General features: G+C 46.0%; 1 protein-coding gene across 1 annotated transcript in view; it reads right to left on the minus strand.

Annotated features, from left to right (window-relative positions):
* Positions 1–23,727, minus strand: part of LOC135909726 (alcohol dehydrogenase [acceptor]-like) — a 72,789-nt gene that overhangs the window by 41,352 nt on the left and 7,710 nt on the right. Inside the window, exon 2 of the mRNA XM_065441787.1 lies at positions 9,890–10,092. Coding sequence (XP_065297859.1) covers positions 9,890–10,092 — 203 coding nt within the window. The remainder of the gene's footprint in view (positions 1–9,889; positions 10,093–23,727) is intronic.

A 23,727-nucleotide genomic window follows, 5' to 3' on the forward strand; every position in this document is an offset into this window, starting at 1 on the left:
AGGGACACCAAAAACAAGGACACTATAGACGGTCTGTTAAGCCCGTGCACTTCAAGTACTGCACTAGTGCACGAATCGCTTTTCGAGCCAGCGAAGGGTGTGGCCACGGTCCGAGTATCTTTGACTCGGTGAAAGGTCTCGAGTCCAGTCTGTGTAAAGTTGCCCGCAGAGAGAGGCGTTGGACATCGTAGCGAGGGCAGGTACACAATAGGTGCTCGATGGTCTCGTCGCACCCACAGGAGTCGCACATCGGGCTCTCGGCCATTCCCATACGGTAGGAATATGCGTTCGTAAACGCCACTCCCAGCCACAAGCGACACAACAAGGTTGCTTCGCCGCGGGAAAGGCTAGATGGCGGTTGTAGCCGTAGCGTGGGGTCCAGTTTACGTAATCTGCAATTGAAGCCACTTGAAATCCAGAGGTCTTGGGACTTCTTGCGCGCAAGTCGGCGAAGTTCTCTGGCAGCGTCCGACCTCGCCAAAGGTGTTGGACGCGTCTTGGTATCCTCGTGGGCACACCGGGCAGCCTTGTCAGCTAGGTTGTTGCCGACGATGCCACAGTGAGCAGGGATCCACTGAAATATAATGTGGTGTCCTTTTTCCAGAGCATGATGGTGCAGTTCCCTGATTTCAGATGTCATTTGCTCGTAAGTTCTGGGACGTAATGCGGACTTGATGCTGTGAAGGGCTGCCTTAGAGTCACAAAATACGACCCATTTCTCTGTTGGCTCTTCGGTGATGTACATCATAGCGGCATGGAGAGCTGCAAGTTCTGCCGATGTAGATGTAGTCGTGTGCGACAATTTGAATTTAGCTGTAACGTTCTTGGCTGGAATGACGAATGCGGCAGTTGAGCTGGTAGGTGAGGTCGAACCATCAGTATATATATGTATGCGGTCATCATACATCTGGTGGATTAATAGGAGCGTAAGTTGCTTCAGAGCCGGCGATGGATGATTGGACTTTTTTGTGAGGCCAGGAATAGAAAAATTCACTTGAGGTGGTCGCAGGCACCACAGGGGAGAGGAAGGCTTCGCCGCCGGTGTAAAAGATACCGGTATGTACTCTTGATGAGCGCTAATCACCCGAGAAAAGGTCGCTTGAGGTCTGTCTGCTGGTAGGGAGGCCAAATGATGGTCGGGGATCCTTGACAGATGGCGAATGTGCGCTCTGAGAGAGTCGACAGCTACATGAGTCTGGATTGTATGGTCTCCTGCGATGGCGATTGTTGCTGCGGTTGAAGTGCACCGAGGGAGCCCTAAACACGTGCGTAGGGCTTGACCTTGTATGCTCTCCAAGGCGCGAAAGTTCGTCTTGCATGCACTTGACAATACTGGTAGGCTGTAACGTAGGAGTCCGAGAAACAAAACCCTGTACAGTTGCAACATAGAATGGACTGGTGTACCCCAGTTTTTCCCGCATAGAAATTTGAAGACCTGAGCAATGGCGACGAGCTTCTTCTTCAGATAGGCGCAGTGAGGGCTCCACGAGAGGTTGCGGTCAATGATGACGCCCAGAAAGCGATGCGTCTTAACACAGGATATAGCTTGACCATCGATGGTAACAGGATACGATGACATTTGTTTCCGCGTGAAACCAAGTAATGCGCACTTTTCCGTAGACACACTGAGGCCTTGTTCTCGGAGGTAAGAAGCCGTCATGGTTGCCGCCCGCTGAAGCCTGGCTCTTAGCTGAGGGCGAGTCACCGCAGAGGCCCAGATGCAAATGTCGTCGGCGTATATTGAGACATGTACTGTCTGCGGTAGGGAATCCGCTAGTCCTACCAGGACGAGGTTGAACAAAATAGGGCTCAACACTCCACCCTGCGGCACACCACGGCAGATGTAATGGTCTGAAGTTGGGCCGTCTTCGGTCTGTAAGAAAAAACGCCTCTCAGTCAAATAGTCCCGAATCCATTGATACATCCGGCCACCAACTCCAACAGCCTCTAGTGAGTTTAGTATGGCCTCATGGGCGACGTTGTCGTATGCTCCTTTTATATCCAGAAAAAGTGCCGCAGAAAGGCGCTTGAGACTTTTTTGATTTTGGACCCATGTTATGATGTCAATGACGTTGTCGATGGACGTGCGACCTCGACGAAAGCCTGTCATGGCGTCCGGATAGATGTTGAATCGCTCGAGGTACCATTCCAATCGAGCAAGAATCATTCTTTCCATCACTTTGCCGACGCAGCTCGAAAGCGCAATCGGACGATAGGATGAGATCTCAAGCGGAGACTTTCCAGGTTTCAGAATGGGGATCAAGCGGCTCGATTTCCATTCTTTAGGAACTGCGCCATTCTGCCAAGACTCATTGTAGTACTTGAGCAGCTCATCACGTGCGTCATGTCCAAGGTGGCATAGGGCAGCATACGTGATGCCATCAGGTCCTGGTGACGAAGAACGCCTGCAGGTCGCCAACGCAGCATCGAGCTCTTCGAGGGAAAATAGCACGTTTATTTCTGGTACACGTGCCTCAGGGATGTCATTCAATGCTGCGTCAGTAATGATGGCCACGGACCCAGCAACCCGTGCACAGAACTCTTCAGCCACTTGAAGTTCCGAGCGGAGTTGGTAGAGGGCCAGAGCAGCGAAGGGCTTCCTTTGATGCGGAGATGAGCGAAGACCCCTAACCGTTCTCCATATGTGCGAGAGCGATTTTCGGGGATCAAGTGACTGACAGAATGTTTTCCATCGCTTATCTTCCAATTTATCTATGCGACGCTGGACTTTCTTTTGTATGCGTCGTGAAGCCCTCAGATCCAAGACGGACTTCGTGCGCCGATACCTCCTCTCCGCCTGTCGGCGTGCCGCACGCAGCCTCTCAAGTTCCATGTCCAAGTCTGTTCGCCTTGTTGACCTTGTAAGCGAGCAGATGGATGTTTTCAATGCCTCTGCGATTGCTTCTTCGATGGTGTGTGAGAGGCCTTCCCGACATGTGTCATCCATATCCTTCTTAAATTTTGACCAATCAACTGTACGCAAGACGGTAGAGGAGCGTTGCTCAACTCCTCTAATCCTCTAAGCATACATGACTTGCGTGACAAACACCAGCGCTCATTATCTAAACAAAATTAATGCAGTTCTTCACTTGTGAGATTAGGCAGGCCAAATGTATAGGTATGATTGATATTTATGATTGGCAGCATATTCATATTGTTAGTAGAATTTATGCCCACCGCTCAATGAGACCCTGCTATATGAAGGCGGAATTCAGCAATGTACGTGACAGGGTAAGCTCGTTCGAGGGCAACAAGGAGAAAGGCGATAATTGAACATTGAAATGAGTCTATTAGATGAGAAGAAAGGCATATAGCTTAATGCGGAAGATGAATAAACGCACACGCCGAATCTGAATATAGAAACAAGGATTTTAGCGATGAGAGCGATTGTTTGCCTCAAGAATCATAAAAGGCAATGAATTAAAGTTGACTGCCAGCAGGTGTCAATTTGAATTATATATATATATATATATATATATATATATGTATATATATACATAGAAATCGTAGATATATAGGCAGATAATCACACATATAATGACAGACAGACGGGCAGATAGAAAAAATGCCTGAAGAATGTAAACAATGCTGATCGTACAAAAAGCAGCGCGCACAGTAGGCGTGGTTGATCCCTCGTATTGTTTTGCCTGTGGTAGGAGAGCACCTCTAATGCAAACTAATTTCTACGGCGCATAGCTGCTATGTCGTGGCCTACCTGCGCGACTTTCTCATAAACCGACACCCACAATATACCGAAAGTTTGCATAAGGCTTCAGCTTGTATAGTATTCAGTTTTGTGAAGTTGCAAATAGCATGTCCGGACTTAATCCAGGCCTGGCTGAGGCGCGGTAACGAGTGAACAATTACTTACCCGGCCCGAGTCCTGCCAGTGCTCGGCAACCGTGCAGCGCTCAAGTGCATAGTCAAGCGCGGGAATACACAATGAAGCATACCGCGGTATTCAAAAGTACCTCTTTAAGTCCATGCTTGACAAGGTTCAAGTGACGCCTAGCGTGAAAGCGTCCTAGACGAGCACTGTGTTTTCTTCAGCGAATTCACAACAGGAGTCGTTTAGATGAAGTCAAGCGTGGGCTTCAAATTAAGAATAATTTCGGAATACAAAGGTCCGAGCGTTATCATATCATATGCACCATGATCATCTTGGTAATTGTAATGAGTGAGGGGAAAGCGTCTGCTGAACATTGTTGAAAAATGCGGTGACAAAACACTTCTGAACAGCGGCAGCTCCAAATATCCTCGAGTGGCTGACAAAGAAGCGGTGGCACGAGCTGTCGGACAAGGGAAGGGACACGGGAACGTCACCCAGTCAAGGGGCGGCACGGAACCAGCGGCACGAGAAACCTGTCATCAGAAAATTGGCGTCCGCGACCGGACAAGATAGCCATTGGTTCCAGTTTACATAACCATATAGTCCTCGAGATGAGTTTGTCGGAGCTTACGGCGCTGGGCGAGCGCAAGGGTCCGCAAAGCGCGGAACTGAGAAAATGGGTAGATGTGAGAACCGACAAGGCACAGGAGGAGGCTGCCAAGCCACGCGATGAAACGGTAGCGGAGCGCGAAGCAACCGAGCAACGTTGGCAGCTTGACGAGAGTGCATTGGAACTACGCGTTATGTTGGCCAAGTGGGAGGTTGCCCAGAATCGGCTGATAGTGGACGTGGATTGGAGAGAAGTCGTCCTTCATATGTTAACCCTCCCAACAAATTCCAGTGTTTGATAAGAGTCAAGACGACTTAGACGCTTATCTAAAAAGATTCGAGAGTGTCGCTACAGGTCAGGAAAGGCCTAAAGAGAAATGGGACACGGCACTGAGTTTGTGTGTGGATGGGGATGGGTTGAAGGTATTTGGCTGCTCGTCGCCTGACGAACGGATGGACTACGACAAGGTAAAAATGGCATTCATTGTTCCAGCGGTTTCGTTTTACTTCCGAAGGCTATCCAGGAAAAGATCGTCGCAGCACATCCCACGACATTGAGACACCCAAGCAGTGTGGTACTAGGCTTCTCAGTCCTTTCGATAGTGGGTAGAGATAAATGTCGTAGGGAAACCTCTTGATGTGGTTCGGGAATTAATAGTCGCTGAATAGCTCTTGAACAACCGCCATAGTAGTCTCACTGTTTCTTCGCGAACAGAACTGCAAAATGGTGAAAAATATCACCGAAGCGGCTGACTACTTCATGGAAGTCGAGCAAGAAGACAACCTTCTTGTTTTCTAGGAAAAACAAGGAGAAAGCAAAGAAAATGATGGTGGCCAGACAGTGAGATACGACATGAAATGCTTTGTTTGTGGCAAATCAGGACACAAATCATCAGAATGCCACGTGAGGCTGGACCAGCCCAATTATGGGTATTGTTGAAAAAATGGGACATGGCGCCCAGTCCTGCAAATGGAAAAGTGCCAGTGTGAAATAAGCATCGACATGAGTCTCGTCATCTGCGGAAGTTCAGTGCAAGAAAGAAGATTAGAAATTTCAGAAGGAAGACGCGCCAGTAGTGCCTCCGAACCTAAGGACGGGAATCTAGGACATGGAAGTTTTACCGGGGGAAGTATATGGAAAAGCGGTATCACTACTAGGCGACACCGGCAGCAACACTGTCATCGTTCGCCGGTCTCTTATCCCGGACAAAGGGATGATCGGCATCAAGCCAACGCTGCAGCTCGCTGATGGAAGCACCATTGAAGTTTTCGAGGCACAGATTTACATCTCTTCGCCATATTTTTCAGGTGTTTTCGTCGCGAAATGTTCGAAAAACCCCATTGTACGACGTATTAGTCAGAAATGCTACCCCATCACGGAACCCGACAGATCCCGACCCAACCTGGAACCCTCGTAGGAGTGCCAGCAAGCTCCCTGAAAGTAGGCAGACGACCCGTATAACGAAGCATGGCAACACAGCTTTGGTGGCAGCGAAAGCTGCGGCAGAGCAGCACACAAGCGACTTGGACTTATTTCAAGTATCAAATCAAGTGTTTCAAAAGCAACAAGAACAAGCTGCCAGTTTAGAAATCTGCAGAAAAAAGGTTGGCAAAACGTTTCCCGCCACTGGGTCAACTGCGCAAGTCCAATTACATTGATAAAGGAATATTGTATCGCGATTACCATTCTTGTAATGAGAAGACTGTGTGCAACAAGCGGTGGTCCCAAAGAAACTGAGTACCCATATTGTGGAAGGCGCACATGAAAATTTATTGCCCGCCCACGAGGGCCCTAAGAAGACTACGGATAAAGTACTTGGTCGATTATTCTGGCCCGGCGTTCATACAGATATCGAAAAATATGTTCAATTTTGTGACTCGTGTCAAAATAAGTTTCCCAAAGGAAAACCCGGTAAGGCGCCACTCGGTCGTTTGTCGCTCATCGATACACCGTTCGAGAGAGTGTCTGTGGACATAATCGGTACTTTGTCTCCGACATCTAGTGAATTTAACCGGTGTATCCTAACATTGGTAGATTTCCAGAGCACACCCAGATAAGAAGCAACATGGGGTAGCATTCCTAATCTATAAGAGCGTGGTGAGCAAAATTGATGAATTCTAAAGCATTAAAGAGAGGCTAGCAGCAGTCCTAATAAAACTTAACAGGAGGTATAGAATAAAGGTAGCACAAGCCTAGGCTCAAACCTTCAGTCATGATGATGAAATAGATCCCTTTAAGAAATTTTCTATTACGGATTTGAAAAGTGCAAAGTCGGAATACTGGAGTCATGAAAGACTTCAATACAAAACTGGGGAGAAATTAGGCTGGTAAACAAGCAAATGGTAACTAAGGCTTCGATTCTAGGGACACCAAAGAGATGATGGTCGCTTTCTCGAAAAGGAATAAGCTGCGAATTATGAAGACCTTTTTCAGGAGCTGTAGCAACGGAAGGTGGACCTGGAAAAACCCTAATAGTGAAACAATAAATGAAATAGACTTCCTACTTTATGCCGATCCCAGCATAATCCAGACCGTAAAAGTGATAGGTAGGGTAAAGTGCAGGGATCATAGCTTAGTGAAGTGTAAGATTGACCTCCATTTGAAGAGAGAAAGACTAAAACTGCTCAATAAGAAATAGGCCAACCGAGATGCAGTAAGGGTAAAAGCAGACCAATTCAGGCTGATACTTGGAAACAAATTTAAAGCCTTACAACAAAGAGATGAAGATGACATAGAGGTAATGAATGAAACCGCAACTAGGTTGACTTCGGAAGCAGCAGTTGAAGTTGAAGGTAAGGCACCAAGGCCACTAGTAGGTAAACTGTGCCAAGTAATGAAAGACCTAATAAACAAACGAGAAAGAATGGAAGTGTCCAACTCGAGTGATCAAATAGAATTCGCGGAACTGTCAAAACTAATGAATAGGAAGAAAATAAGGGATACTGGAAATTATAACATCAGAAAGACTGAAGAAGCAGTGAAAAAAAATAGACGAAGCATGAAATCAGCGACAAGAAAACTTGGCATAGACGAAACAAGATGCTTGCACAGAAAGATGTGCAGGCTAATATCGCAAATCTCAATGATATAGTAAAATAGTGGTAGAATTGTTTACTGACCTGTTCAGTACCAGCCACGGTACTTCCATTTGAATTAGTAATGAAAAGTTTGCAGAAGCTCCTTCTATAACTAACTATGGAGTTAGTAGGTCCTTACTAGGTATGAAACGGGGAAAAGCTGCAGGAGAAGCTGGAATAACACTCGAGTTTATCAAAGATTGAGGATACATCACGCTTGAAAAACTAGCGGCCTTTTATACGAACGGCCACACGACTTCAAGGGTCCCAGAGAAGTGGAAGAATGTAAAGGTCATGCTAAACCGCAGAAAGGGAGAATTAAAAAATTATAGGCTAATTAGTTTACTTCCAGTATAATATAAAATATTCCACAAGATATTTTCCAATAAAATAAAAGCAACACTGGACATCAGTGAACCACGAGAACAGGCTGGCTTTAGGAAGGGATACTCTACAATAGATTTAATCTGTGTGATCAATCAGGTAATCGAGGAATCTGCAGAGTACAATCAGCCTTTCTATCAATATTTTATAGCTTACGAAAAAAGCATTTCGTTCAGTAGAGATAGCATTCATAGAGGCATTACGTAATCAACATATCTACAGCGATTCAACAGGTACCTTAATTCTCCACAAGAAAAGTAACATACCCCTAAAGAAAGGGGTCAGACAAGGAGACAGTGGTATTCATTGCATGCTTACTAGTAGTATTCAAGCTATTAAAGAGGGAAGGCATAGGAGGTAGCATCAACGGCGAATATCTCAGCAACCTTCCGTTTGCAGATGCCGTCCTGTTCAGCTACGCACGGGATAAATTACAAATGATTGAGGACCTTAACAGAGTCTAAAATTGGGGTTGAGGATTAATATACAGAAGACAAAGGCAATGAGAAATAGCCTGGCAAGTGAACAAGAGTTAAGGATCCGCATTGAGCCTCTAGACTCTGTAAAGGAGTACGTTTACATAGGTCAATTACTCACACGGAACCCTGAATATGAGAAGCAAATTTACAAGAGTATAAAAATGGATTGGAGCGTATATGGCAGACATTGTGAGATGATGATAGGAAGCTTACGATTATCATTGAAAAGGAAGGTGTACACTCAGTGCATACTACCGGTGCCAACATATGGGGAAAAACTTGAAGACTGACAAAGAAGCTCGAAAAGAAGATAAGGAACGCACAAGGGGCGATGGAACGAAGAATGCTAGTCGTAAAGTTAAGAAACAGAAAGAGAGCGCTGTGGATCGTCGAGCTTACGGGGATAGCGGATATTCTAACTGACATTTAACAAACAATAGAGCTGGGCGGGGCATGTAATGCGAAGGTTCGAATCTCGGTGGACCATAAGGATGACAGAGCGGGTGCCAATAGAAGGGAAGCGCATTCGAGGACGGCAGAAGTCTAGTTGAGGCGATGAAATGAGGATATTCGCCGGCCCTAGTTGGAATCAGTTGGCGCAGGCCAGGATATCACAATCGGTGCTTGCTCTTTATGAAGAAACTGAACTATTTATTTCATGTGGCCTCGAATGAACTGCCGTAACGATGCCCGTTAGATACTTTCATATGTGAATGTAGGCGCATAATAAAAACCAAAATAATATCTGAAAGACACATAAGACTGTAGTGTCCGCCATATATTTGCAGAGGCCTAAGGCAACTCCTGCTATATAAAGATATTTCCGAAGAGTTCACAAAGTATTCGGACATTCGCTTGAAACTATCACTCTGTAGATGTTCGTCACCTCAGGGAACATTGCCAGCAAGGCACCGCTCAGCCCAACGAAACTATCTCGTCAGGAGGCGCTTAAGTTCTGTGCATTATGCCTACACGAACGGCAATCCACCACTGTGGCGTACGATTCTCAGCTGTTCAAACGCGATTCTCGGACAGCACGGCTGGTGGCACTTGACTTATTTTATTGTACGCTTCACTAAACCTCTGTGTCCAGCTTCGTGTATGCGGTCACGACATATCCTCAAGCTGTCCTATATAGCCTTTTTTTCCTTGTTTTAGGGACACTACCATTGTTATATTTCGTTACAAATATTTCAGTATTTATTACCGGTGGGTGCTGGGGAACCAAGCTTATGCACCGTGGTATAAGATGAGGGGGACACACTGTGTGATGCATGGTGCCTTCAGTTGGCCTCCCAGCGCGCACACGTAACCCAGCATGTACCGACGTCCACGCGGTTCCAGTACCATGCTTGAATTACTGATCACCGTACATGCGCGCATCTGCGATTTACAGCTAGGAATGTGCTGCTGCGTACAACCAGCTGGTTCAGGAGGTGTTCTTGGACTGGTGTTCTTGGAGCTGAATCAGACCCGTGTTTGTAGTGCGCTGCCACCGACGCATGCATACCCTATCCTCCATAGAGAGGCAGGCGTGCTCCTGCGGTTGAGGATGGTATTGCCAGTCGAAGCCGCCACCGATGAGAATGGGCGCGAACAGTGGAATTTGCGTAAAAGCATTCTCCATGCCCCCGGCCTCAATTAACAGCACCATCTTGCTTTTGTCGGCTGACAGGCGGTTGGCGAGCACGCATCCTGCTGAGCCTCCACCAACTGCAACAGGAAATAGAGCGTTGAGGAATTCGTGAAACGACAGAAAGAGAACGAACTGTGGTGCAGTCTCTCGCCATATGTTGCACCTTCAATATTGAAGCGACAGTGCTCACGAGAACGTGAGGATACAAGGGTTGAATTGTACTCCCAGCAACGCATGCAAGGCCAGCAGGACCAGTAAGACAGGCTGAAAAAGCCATCAAGACAAGTAAGCCTGTCAGGACTCGCAAGCTCCTTGAGACCGGCGATGCGTTTTAGACTTCAAATACTTAAAAGATTCAGAAGTAGCATCCTGCTGAACGTACACTCGCTGCGACGCAGGTTTTAACCATAGACAACCCGTTAATAAAAGTACAATACTCTATCCACCATCAATGTTCAATCAATTTTCGGCCTGACGCTAAGATTTCATTTCCACAGCGGTAGAGCATACGCACACTCAACGGTCATAAAGTTGGTTGCCTCCTGAAGACTGAGTCGCGAGTTGTGAAAGCATAATAGAACAATTAGTGTTAGACCACGAAGAAGATTATTTCGCCTATAGCTGTTCATCGCTGAATCTAGGGAACTCGTTTTGTCTCTGAACACCGCAATCCGTAACGAGCTCTGTGTTTGAGCTTTGCCGTAGTTTACAGAGACAGGGTGAGTGTTAACGCATTCATTAGAAACGAATACATTCTGTAGGCGTTAGCAAACATCTTGTCTGCGCAAATCTTTTATTAGGAAAATGTGTAGGAAGGTCGCTTCGTTGTACTTATCGGGTACTTTGGTTCTGAGGAATAAAATAAATTATTATTTGTAAACATTATATTTCCACACAAAGAATCTGCGTATGCGTGATTACCCGCCATGGTTGCATAGTGGCTTTGGTGTTGGCCTGCTAAGCACAAGGTTACGGGATCAAATCACGGCCACGGCGGCAGGATTTCGATGGGGGCGGAATGCGAAAACACCCATGTGCTTAGATTTAGGTGCACATTAGGGAAACCCAGATGGTCCAACTTTCCAAAGTCTCCCACTGCGGCATGCCTCATGTGCGACACGTAAAACCCCCTCGTTTTTCATCCATGTCATTCACATACTCTTGCGCCGGTAACCGCGCACAGGGCAACGACATTGTGGACGAACCAATTTCGATAATAAACTTGGAATGGAGCGAACTTTTAATTTCAGTACTTTAAGAAGAACGTAGGTTAATTTTGTAAATGAACAATGGGTAAATTTGAACGGTAGCTATGATTGAAGACAACACGTGAAAGCAATCTCGTAAAGAATCATGGACTTGAGGCAGTGAGATGGCCTGCTTATTTGAAATAAAAAGTGAAGGTTACGTACAGCATTCCAGCTTGTTTATAAAGCACCAAACACAGAGCACTACTCCTGAAGTGCTGTTTGAATCACTTCTATTCGGTTGTAATGGTTGCATTTGCGTTTCACTGGAAACGACAGGTTAGCAACAAGTTTGTTCATCTTCTCAACGCAAATCAAATGTTCCACTGCTGTAGTGCCTTTGGCGAACTACCTTAAGGTATCTCACTATGTGCTTTCGAAAAGACGGCAGCATCGTCTTCATGCATTAGGATGTACATAATACAATTTGCGCCCTTGATAATGTTTGCCAAGCTGGTAAAAAAAAAAAAACGATTTCAAAAACCTGGTGCAAGGTGAAATCATAGCACTACCGATGTTCGGTCTTCAGAAGTCTGACAACTAAATATCACAGGTATTAAAATCTGATGTTGCACCGTGTTTTAAATCTTTTTTTTTCTTTTTGCTGGACAGCTTCGCAAAAGTTAGCTGGGACACCCTATAAGTTTCATGCATCACCTCAAGTAACCTGTTGCGGAGCAGGGTCACTCATGCGAAGCCGTGCAGAGACTATTGCTGGGAGCTGGTAGATGCGGTCTGCCTCACCACACAGCGCTTTTCGCTTGCGCGTGAAACAATCCTCAGTGGAAGGAATGGTCGGCACCCACATGACACTGAAACAGAAACTGGCCTGGCTTAGAACGTGCTGGTGCACGTGTGCGTTAAATAAAACGAAATCGGAATTATGGTTACAGTTGCTCCGCCATCTGGTAGGAGTGGTCAGCTGGCTTTGTTTGTTCTCGTAGAGAGGTAAAGTAGTATTGAAAGGAAGAAATACCTTCCCACCATTTTTAAGGGTAAAAGCAGGCGAAAGGTACTTCAGTGAGACAAGTCTACAAGAGTAGCTACAGATGTCAGGCATGGTGTGTTCAACAGACCCAAACTCCCACCAGGAATAAAGACAGAACTGCGTGTCTCATGTTTCTCTGTAATTGCTAGGTAGGATCAAGAGCTTTCAGCATTTGTTTAAGGCTCACGCTTTCCATTTGATATGGCTTCTTGCACAAGTAGTACACATGAAAATGAATATTCCATGGAAAGCAGAGCACAATTGTAATCATAATGTGTTAAAGCAGGCGCACCTGCTTTTTATCTGCAAGCGAGACATCCACCATTATTGATATGCCGTGCCTCGACCATGAAAAAAATATTAAATTATGGGGTTATACTTGCCCCAACCACTTTCTGATTATGAGGCACGCCGTAGTGGAGGACTCCGGAAATTTCGACCACCTGGGGTTCTTTAACGTGCACCTAAATCTAAGAACGTGGGTGTTTTCGCATTTCGCCCCCATCGAAATGCGGCCGCCGTGGCCGCGATTCCATCCCGCGACCTCGTGCTCAGCAGCCCAACACCATAGCCACTGAGCAAGCACGGCGGGTGTGCCTCAACCATAAAACGCGTATCTTCTCTCCTACGGAAGTGCGTGTGAGATTTAGCCTTCGATTACCTTACATAAGGCGCAGACCTTTCACGTAGACCGGCACGTGTACCCGATTAACACGTAGTGCTACCATTCCACAGCACGAGGAGATGAGTTTCGTGTCTGTTTATTTTTTCGCCTCAGTGCTTCCTTCAGTCGATAGTCGGCGTTCCTGTTGTCCACTTCTTTTGTGTCCATGTCCACACGCCTTACCCCTTCTTTGCATTACGATTCCTTACCAAGTAGCTCAGCTTTCTGTCGTTCGAAGCCTCTTCAATGTACACTCATTTACGTGAACCAGCAGCCACCAAATGGTTGGGTCAATTTCTTCGATTCGAGATCAGCCCTACCAAGTCCGCACTTGGCCTTACGTATACTGCAGCCTAGATTTACGAAATGGGCTGCAGTAACTTCCTAAGCGAACTGCTGAGATGTGCCTGCTTATAGACTCCCCTATTTTTGGGATCGAAGCGAGCGCATCGTACACGTTATCGTTTTTAAACGCTAGTAGCAGTATGGGCTCTGTGTCACAGAGAATCCTTTGGCGCAGTCATCCGATTCATTCGTGAGCGAAAGTTTACGGGTATATACACGTATGTGTATGTGATAGTGCAGCTTATCTACTCTCAAAGACTCGGCCTTTCGACGCAGCACAAAATGGAAGTACCCCGTGTCTTGTCGCCTTTCGGGTGAGCGAAGCGACCAGTTCCACCATTATTTTGCCCCCTTCTAGTTTTAAGTGATGTACAAGTTTATCGAAACACCTCTATGGTTTACCCAGGCATGTTCACAGCTGCTTCTGCACGTGCGATTCCGGAACTACAAGGTCAGAGCCATTTAGAAATCATTCCCTATTGATTTACCCATTGCGACCAGCAAAACATATATATCGTGGATAAATCAAGAACGTTTTCAGGCATGTAAGATTTAGGAAACGAGCTGGAGAGACTTCCGAATTGCGCTGCCGAGATGTGCCAATTGAGATGGCCCCCTTTTTGTGATCGAAGTGAGCGTATCGAGCGCGTTAATATTACTTTTAAAAGCGAGTAATGGCATGGACTCTGTGTCACAGAGAGTCCGGTGGCGCAGTCTTGCGATTCGTTCGTGAGCGACAGATTCCGCGTATATATACGTATGTGTAAATGGCAGTGCAGCTTATTCTCTCGACGACTCGGCCTTTCGACGCAGAACAATATGGATGTACCCCGCATTCCGTCGCCTTTCAGGTGAGAGAAGCGACCAGTTTAATCATTTCCCCCTTCTCGTTTTAAGTGCTGTCCAAGGGCGTCGGAACGTCCGTATAGTTTATCTAGCCGAGTTCACGGCCGCCTGCGTACGTGAGATTCAGGAGCTACGAGGTACTACGACATTTATCAAGAAATCAAGGAAATTTTTAGGCACGTAAGATCTGGGCTGACATTTTCTACCATAAGACAGCCTCACAGCCTGCAGGGTTATCTGACTGAGCTACCGTGTATGCTCGGTTGTAGTAGTCAGAAGTTCGAACCCTCGAGTTTTTTTAAAAATCTGAATGGGGTAGTCCGGAATTCATCATCTCCTCTAAAACACCTCCAGGCGTGAGTGGCGCCTGACATCGGCTAAAACGCCGTGAACCAGTGGGGTCATACTAAACGAATTAGGAAGGCCCACTAAGCTTCAACATAGTCACTCCCTTCACCAGAACACGAATTGGCCTCCCTAGTACAGTATTCGGCCACTACCTCCCTCATGACTCCTACAATTAGCCCATGGCCCTCAGTCTACAGCAGCTGAAGAGCACCTGGCCAAGGCGGCGGTCAGACCTGTAACTCAGCAGAAGGTTCTAAGAATCACTGAACCCAGATAGGCAGCCTACAAAAAGTGACCTTTGCAACCTTTAACACCCAAACTCTTTCGAATGAGGCTAACATAGCAGAAGTTTGAGGAACTATCAGGCATAGTTTGGGATATCATTGGCCTTAGTGAGGTTAGTACTGGTGAGGCCTATACAGTGCTGACTAACGGCCATATCCTCTGCTATAGAGCACTGCCAGATAGGAAGTTATACAGGGTAGGATCCCTAATACCTAAGGACATAGAAAGCAGCATTGACGAACTCTACAGCATTAATGAGAGGGTAGCAGTAGTCGTAATGAAACTTAATAAGAGGTATAGATTAAAGGTGGTACAAGACTACGCTTCAACCTCCAGTCATGATGACGATTATGAAGTAGATGAGTTTTATGAATATGTTGAATTAGCGATGCGAAAAGTGCAAACTCACTATACTATAGCCATGGGCGACTTCAATGCAAAAGTGGAGAAAAGCAGGCTGGTGAAAACGCAATTAGCAACTACGGCGTGGATTATAGGAACCCTTGAGGAGAAATGTTGGTATAATTCTCGGAAAGGAAAAAGCTGCGAATATTTATCACCTTTTTCAGGAAGCGCTCGAACAGAAAGTGGACCTGGGAAAGCGCTAATGGTGAAATCAGAAATGAAATTGATTTCATACTTTCTGCCGATCGCACCATAGTGCAGGGTGTAGAAATGTTAGATAGGGTGAAGTACAGGGATCATAGGTTACTAAGGGCTATGGTTTACTTCATTTTGAAGAGAGAAAGATTAAAATTGGCCAAGGAAAGACAGGCCAACCTAGATACAGTAAGGGTAAAAGCAGACCAATTCAGGCTGGTACTTCCAAACAAATACGCAGCGTTAAAACAGAAAGATGTTGATCACATAGAGGTAATGACTGAAAACGTGACTAGGCAGCTTCAGAATCAGCACTCGGAGTTAGTGGCATTGCACCAAGGCAACGAATAGGTAAGTTCTCCCAAGCAACGAAGGACCTAATAAAGAAATGACAAAGAATGAAACAGCCCAAGTGGAGAGGTCAGATAGAATTCTGGGAATTATTTAAAATGATAAACACGGAGAAAATAAAGGTTATTCGAAATTATAAGGTAAAAAATACTGAGGAAGCAGCAATAAATGGACGTAGCATGACATCAGTGAGACGAAAACTTTGCATAGGACAAGCCAAGGTGTATGCAATGAAAGATAAGCAGGCCAATATCATCAGCAAATTTGAAGATATCGTAAAAGCAGCGGAAAAATTCTACACTGAGCTGCACAATACCCAGAGAAGCCTGGACTCCTCCTTTGACTGTAGTAATGAATAGGTTACAGAGGCTCCTTCTATAACTTGCGATGAAGTTAGAAGGGCCTTGGAAGACATGAAACGAGGAAAGGCGACAAGTGAAGAAGTAATAACAATCGATTTAAACAAAGATGGAGGAGACACCATGCTTGAAAAACAAGCGGCCCTTTATACGAAATGTCTCACGGCTTCAAGGGTTCCAGAGACCTGGATGAATGCCAAAATTATAATCACCTACAAAAAGGGAAACGCTAAAGAAAGGAAAAGTATAGGCCCATTAGCTTACTTCCATTATTGTATAAAATATTCACGAAGATAATTTATAATAGAGTAAGGATAACACTTGACTTCAGTCAACCAAGGGAACAGGCTGGCTGCAGGAGGGGACACTGTACAATGAATTATATCCATGTAATCAACCAGGTAATAAAAAAAATCTGCAGAGTAGAATCAACCTTTCTACATGGCTTTCACAGATTACACAAAGGCATTAGCATCAGTACCAATACCAGCAATCAAACAGGCACTATGTAATCAAAGAGTAGAGGAGGTTTAAGTATATGGTGTGGAAAATATTTGTAAATGTTCAACACATACCTCAATTGTCCACAAGAAAAGTAGGAAGATACTTATAAAGAAAGGGGTCTGACAAGGAGACAATCTCTCGAGTGTTATTGACTGCGTGCTTGCAAGAAGTATTCAAGCTATTAAATTTGGACAGCTTATAGGGTAAGGATAAACAGCGAATTTCTTAGCAACCTTCGGTTTGCAGATGACATTGTCCTATTCAGCAACTGTGGTGACGAGTTACAACAAATGATTGAGAACCTGAACAAAGAGATTGTAACAGCGGGGTTGAAGGTTAATAAGCAGAAAACAAAGGTAAAGATCAATAGCCTGACAAGGGAACAATAGTTGAGGATCACCAGTGAGCCTCTAGAGTATGCGATTGAATACGTTTACCTAGGACAATTACTCAAAGGGAACCCTCATCATGACAAGAAAATTTATTGAAGAATAAAACTGGGTTGGAGTGCATTCAGCAGTCATACTCACATTCTTACTGAAAGCTTACCATCATCACTAAGCAGAAAGGTGTACAATCAATGCCTTGTATCGCTGCTAAGATACTGGGCAGAAACTCGGAGGCTGACAAAGCGGCTTGAAAACAAATTAAGTCCCGCACAAAGAGTGTTTGAACGAAGAATAATAGGCGTAACGTTAAGAAACAGGAAGGGAATGGTTTGGATCAGAAAGCAAACGGGCATAGCCGATACTCTAAACGATATTAGGAGAAAGTAATGGAGCTGGGCAGGTCTGGTTGACCATTAGGGTTATAGAATGCATGCTAAAAGAAGGAAAATGCAGTAGAGGAGGGCAAAATACTAGGTTGAGTGATGAAACTAAGAAATTCGCAAGCGCAAGTTGTAATCGGATGGTACAGCACAGGGGTACTTGGAGATTGGAGGGAGAGGCTTTCGTTCTGCATCGGAGTTAAAATAGGTTGATGATGATGGTGATTATGACGATGATAATGAATGGGTTAGCTGGTGTATGAAACAAGGCACGCCCATCACCACGTGCTTGAGAAAGGGCACGACGTTGTATTTCAGTGGCTGCCGAGCCAGTGCGGAATTATCGGCAACGTCAGCGCAAGGTGAAGCTGCTCGCTCAGCTTATAAAAAAAGATCGCCGAGTGCCTACACCACTCAGCCTGTTAGAATACAGAGTGCTCTTGGAGGAAAAGAACTTCGCACCATGGCCTATGCATTCTTGCATGTGAAAGGCCACAAAAACCCTTCTGCACTTCTTGAAGGATAGCAGACCGTACTAACGCTTGTGACAGCGGACATGCCTGTGAGAATGAGTGGACATTATTTTTCTTCTCTTCTTGTCTATACTTCCCCTTTCCCTCTCGCCAATCGTAGGGTAGCCAATGAGGCCCCTCCTTGGTTAACCTGCCTGCCTTTCTCTCTTCGTTTCTCTCCCTCTCTCATCAGCAAGATCGTGATGACTGCAGTTTAGTGCCTTTAGGCCAGTCGCTCCACACACTTCTCTGTGCTCCCAAGCAAGAATGAACGGTTGGGTTCCTATCATACTCCTATTGATAAAAATTTCTTTTTCTTATAAGATGTGATTTATTGTCCCTAAATTCAACAGTTGGGTATAAACGAAGCTAAAGTAAAGTGCTGAGTACTAACTTTTAATGACATGGTTTTCTTGAACGTGCACCGAAAGAACGGTGCACGAGCATTTTTGCATTTCGTCTGCACATGAATGTCCCCACCGCAGCGGCGACTCGAGCCCGCGACCTTGAGATCTGCAGCAGAGCACCGTAGCCATTTGGCTACCACGAGCGGTCTTAAATAAGTCGCTTCACACAAGTGACATTTTGCTTTTCATCTGTCTTCCCCAACAGTTTCTGTTCGTGTCGTTGAAGAAGTTTCGGTACATAAAATTTTGAACTAATGCGTAAGGTATTGCATCACCAATAAATTTTCAAATGATGACAGCCTCGTGTATACCACAGCTCCTTTTCCTTGCATGCGATCGACACTCAGCAGCGCAAGCACAGCTAGAGCTGAAGCGTTATGTTGCCATGTCTTCTATGGTTTCTGCAAGCTTGCAGTTCTACAAGACGAAAGAGCGCACTTGATTAATTGAAAATTGCTCGCGTGAGAACTATGCGAGTCTCAAAGCATAGTTCAGAGCCTTGCTCTACTGTTATGACGTCAACTTCTTTGGCTTTTAGGCTTACGAACGTTATTGCAATGTCGACAGCATAAGTTTGGAGTCCATTGGAGCGAGACCATTGGACGGCGCGTTGCCACTGTTGCAGTTACCATACGCGCCCATCTTTACTCGCTGTCCTGCTCGTTCGTTCATTTGGTACCGCACGCATGCCGTTCAACAAAATTTGCGCCTAAGCACGTTTGCGCCTACTGCCACGTGCCACCAATGGTAAGGATAACGAAGCAATGACGTGGAAGCTGCGTTTTTCGTGCATAAAACTCGGCTCTCGATCGATCGCAAAGGTCGTTCCGCTGGCACGACTGTCTGGGCGGAAAAAAAAAAAAAGAAAGCTCGCCATCCAGGCCCTGCGAAAGTGGATGTGCAGCGAAGCTGTTGAAAACCACCACTACAACTGCTGAGGGGGGCATGTAATGCTTTATTGCTTTATAGTAATGGTAATTTAGACTAATGGCAATTTTGGCAGCACGCTGCCGCTGGTCGTAGTGCCGATTCTTTTCCCTTTGCAGCTCCTCGTATTCAGGCCGCTGCACCAAAGTCCTAACTGCGCGTTGCCTACTCGTAGTGGTATTACAACAAGAAATAAACCAGTTTCTAGGCTGGTTATACCTTTATATTTGAAAAGACAGTGACGTCACTCCCCTCTTCGCAAGCTGCTGTCGCTGCGGCAGCTTACGCAACAGCAATATTTAATGGGCAAGGCAAGTTTGGAGCGCTACGTGCTTATCATTTTTACAAGGAGCACTTTATCATTAGTGATGTGGTTAGGATGCTTGCTCTTTATTGAAACGAAAGCTGAGCTGCATGTTTTATGCGTTGTGCCAAAAAATGTGCGCGCTTTTCGCTTAAATTGGTGAAGGTTGTTTATGTTTGAAATCGTTTTTATTTCCCTGAGCACGTGTCGCGAAAATTCTTGACCAACTATAGGCAAACAGCTTAGCTGTAAAAGTTCATTGACGATTACGATACTCCCCAATGCGAAATTTGAGCGCAGCTCTGTACTTTCTTTCACTGCGCGTGTCAATGTTTTCTGTTATGATTATATAGGCACACGGTTTATATCAGGAAGAGAACGTGGTACGTAGCCTAGGTGGCGCGGACAATCTCTCGTGGGGCACATTGAAAATGGAGCGAATTGTGGCGCGACTGCCTCGCTAATCGGGAAATGGCGAGAGGCTGCGCGTGGGCGACCTGTAGGCGCCATTCACAGCAGCCAACGCAGACAGACCTCCGGTCATGCAGCAGACGACGCGCAGTATTCTGGAGTGATATCGTAGACGTTGTCGCTATACAACGCGTCTTGCACGGCTGTATGACTTTCTTCTGACGCTTTCGTGCCACCAGTGCCAGCTGCGACATCATCCAACGGAGACACATCGAGCTTTACTCGTAGCCGCTCCCCATCTCTTGCCGGAGAAGTGATCCCCGTCACACACGCTGGTACAAGCGTAGCACTCCCACCTCAGGCCAACCTGGCCCATTTCGGAAGTGCAGGGTAGATCGCCCACGCAGCTGCGGATGCTGTGACCGCCGGCAACTCAGCGCATATGCAGGCATCTCCCCTTCGTTTTCCTCTTCATGCTTTAACTGTAACCTCCACCACCACTTTCTCCATCACGACGGCCTTTTTTGTCATCTCATGCTGCACTCCACGTTCGCTTTCATTTTAGAGCACAGCTCTTAAAGTGCAACTTCTGCAATTTTCCGATGTCCACTGATGGTAATAAAATTTTGCATGCATATTATCTGTTGCATTTTGATTATTTGTGCCAAACTATATGGCTGCAAGTCATTTAGTATATCTGAAAATGAATTTTAAATATTGGTTGCGTTTCGGACTCATGACTTTCTCATGGCCACCCTGTGTTTGCGACGTCAATCTCTACACCCCACTCTCGCTAAAATCGTCGCTTAAATCACCGCTGCCTAGTTCGGAAACTACGTAAAGGCTCCCTGCGTCGTCAGGAGACATCATCAGCTTCGATTCTTTGGTGTAAGCGCCACGTGTACGGCGTGTTTAGCATGCGTACGGCGTGTTTACATGATGGTTATGTAGGACCTGACGTCATTCACTCATCTTGACGTCACACGAAGCAGCTACCGGTTTCGGTATTTTGTTTATTGGTTATTTAAGATTATTTATGAAGTTCTAAGGAAGTTGAACCACCCTAGAGGTGACAGGACCGTCAATGTCATTTGAAAATAACAATATCCTAATATGGTTAAAAATACGCCGGAGTTGCCCTTTAAGCACCCGATACACTCCAGCGTTTTCAGCGCACCGCACCCCGTCGGCTTAAGGCCCAACGGCTGGCACACGTCGGCAAGCTTGGACACGCGCCAATGCGTCAAAAGCGTCGGTCGGCAACTGGGCGAAGCGTGGCAACGCGCAGAGATTCTGTCGACTGAAGATGCTAGAAGTTCGCCCACGCGTGGCGACGCTTCGGCGGCGTGCAGCAGTCAGAGACTACGATGCGTCGCCGGCGTCAACCAATAGTAGGATGCGAAGTCTCCGGCTACTATGCCTATGATGGAAGCTGATGCGGAGATGCCGACACCAATGAGCATCCGATTTCTTTGGGCGCCCGACACGCGCGACGGTGTTCCTGAAAGGCAGTGGTGATTGTGGGTGCCAACTACAGAAACGACGACCGTGGGCTGTGGCAGTGCGACGTGGATCCGAACCTACTTCGAACGACGCCGACAAATCCAACCTGCCCACTGGGTTCCGCCAGCCTCAGTGCGATCGTCTGCTGAAACAACCAATCGAATCACGATCGCCACAACCTATGTGCTTAGTTTGTGTGCATTTTGTCGTGCTCGAAACGAATGGAAACACGGGGCCCTATAACGTAAAGCTATTCCAATATGTTTTTATTCCAATCTCCTGACGTCAATTTTTTGTAACCGCCGATGAAAGTGTCGGGGGCTGAGACGCAGGGTTGTTTGGAGAGACTAATCAAACACTCTCCTCAATTACAGGAGGTCATTTTTGTTTGCTTTAACCCATTAAGGACCAGCGTGCCCATATGGTCACGGTAGCCTGCACAGTGGATTTCAATGAATTAACATTAACAAAATGGCACCAAAATGGCCTTTGACGTTGAGTTTGCCAGATTAGAGTTCCCTTTATGGATACCAAGTGGCAGCAGCTGTCAGTCGTTTTGTGGGAGCTCCTCGCAAACACGGCAATAAGTGTTGCTCTGGGAGTAGCGTTGCCATACATTGCTCCAAGGGGTAAGCGTGTTTTTTTTCACTACTTCTTTGGGCAATAGTCAGATATCCTTACCTCCGTATTGTTCTTTGAATATGTGACCTTCGATGAGCATTTGTGAAAGACTAATGTTTGATTTATGCGTGAACGAGCGTGTTACCTTACGCGTTGCCATATGGTCACGCTGGGCCTTTAGGCTACCTAACTTTTTTTTTTTAACTGCATTCTCATCTCTTGCACGGACTTATTTTATTCAGACAATAAAATAAGAATTTTATTGTCTGAATAGGTTGATATTGGAAGAAATAGCGAAGACAGTCGGAGAGGAATATGACGAAGTGTCAGTGATTTATATCGAGCCGCCAAAGGCTCGATATAAATGCGCGGAAATCATATCCACTTCGGGAATAAAGTATGGTGCCTAAATGCCAAGAACAGATACCTTGTAAACTTCAAAGTGTATCAAGGCAAGCAGGGGATCCCGGAACATAAGAAATATATGAAAAGGACTTCGGAAAAGCAGCGGTGCCACTTTTTCAAATGGTGGAAGAACTCGTAGCAGAGACGCACGACTTTCCTTTCTTTTTCTATTTCGATAATTTATTCACAAGCATGCAGCTACTCAGGCATCTCAAGGCACAGGGCTACGAAGGCACGGGCACACTGAAGCAGAACCGTGTTCCCAAAGAGTGCCCTATCGCTCGACCACAATTCGTCAAGCGCCAACCTAGCGGGCACGAAGAGCCCGTGCTGAGCGACAATGGGATAATTGTTGTCCGCTGGATGGACAGTTCTGTAGTACCGATCGTAAGCACCATTCACGGCGTAGAGCCAATGTCATCTGCAGACAGCTACTCTCGTGTTGAGAGGAAGTGAATCAAGGTGGCCCATCCAAACACTGCTGCTCAGCACAAGTTTTATAGGAGCTACAGACCAGATGGATGCAAATGTAGGCGCCTATAGCATTGCAATCCGTGGCAAAAAGTTGTGGTGGCCTATTTTCACTTGACTTTGTGATGTATCTATCAGCAACGCTTGGGCCCTCATTCGTAGCACAGGGTTCAACGTCACGCAGGTGGAATTCCGGAAGCAAATTGCACAAAGCTACCTGATGCGATGGGACAATAAGCCTAGACGACCTGGTCAACGCAGAATACCAAAGACTGGTGATGTCCTGAATGGTACGCGGTATGACCAAGCGGCCCTCTTTGTTGCACCAATACCTAATGGCAAGACGTGGAGGTGTGCATGAGATAATTGCAACAGCCTGGTACGCACACAATTCACAAACTATGATGTCGGCATGTGTATTCCATGATTTAAGCCACATCACACTAAATAAGCGCTCGACTGTTCGCTATGTGTGTTTTTGTGATGTTTTATGGCTTGAAATAAATGTTTTTAACTTCGTGTATTCTGCTGTAGCGTAAGGGCCCAGTGTGACCATATGGTCACGGGCTATATTTCGAAAACTAATTAGGCAAGAGTAATAATTTCTTGCACGTGAATTATTAGTATAAAGGTAAGTTAATATATTAGGTTTATTTCAAGATAGCAAGAAAAAAAAAGAAACTGGTCCCTAATGGGTTAAAAACGAATAACATTGCCGACACAGAGCGGCTTCTCTTATCTAATTGGCTGATAAGAGGCGAGGAGCAGGGCTCAAGTGGATAGAGATTTGATGGGGCCGAGCCAGTGCACTGAAAATCGATAACCAGATGAAGATGGTGGTGCGG

The sequence above is a fragment of the Dermacentor albipictus genome, chromosome 8, assembly GCF_038994185.2.
Source record: "Dermacentor albipictus isolate Rhodes 1998 colony chromosome 8, USDA_Dalb.pri_finalv2, whole genome shotgun sequence".
NCBI lineage: Eukaryota > Metazoa > Arthropoda > Arachnida > Ixodida > Ixodidae > Dermacentor > Dermacentor albipictus.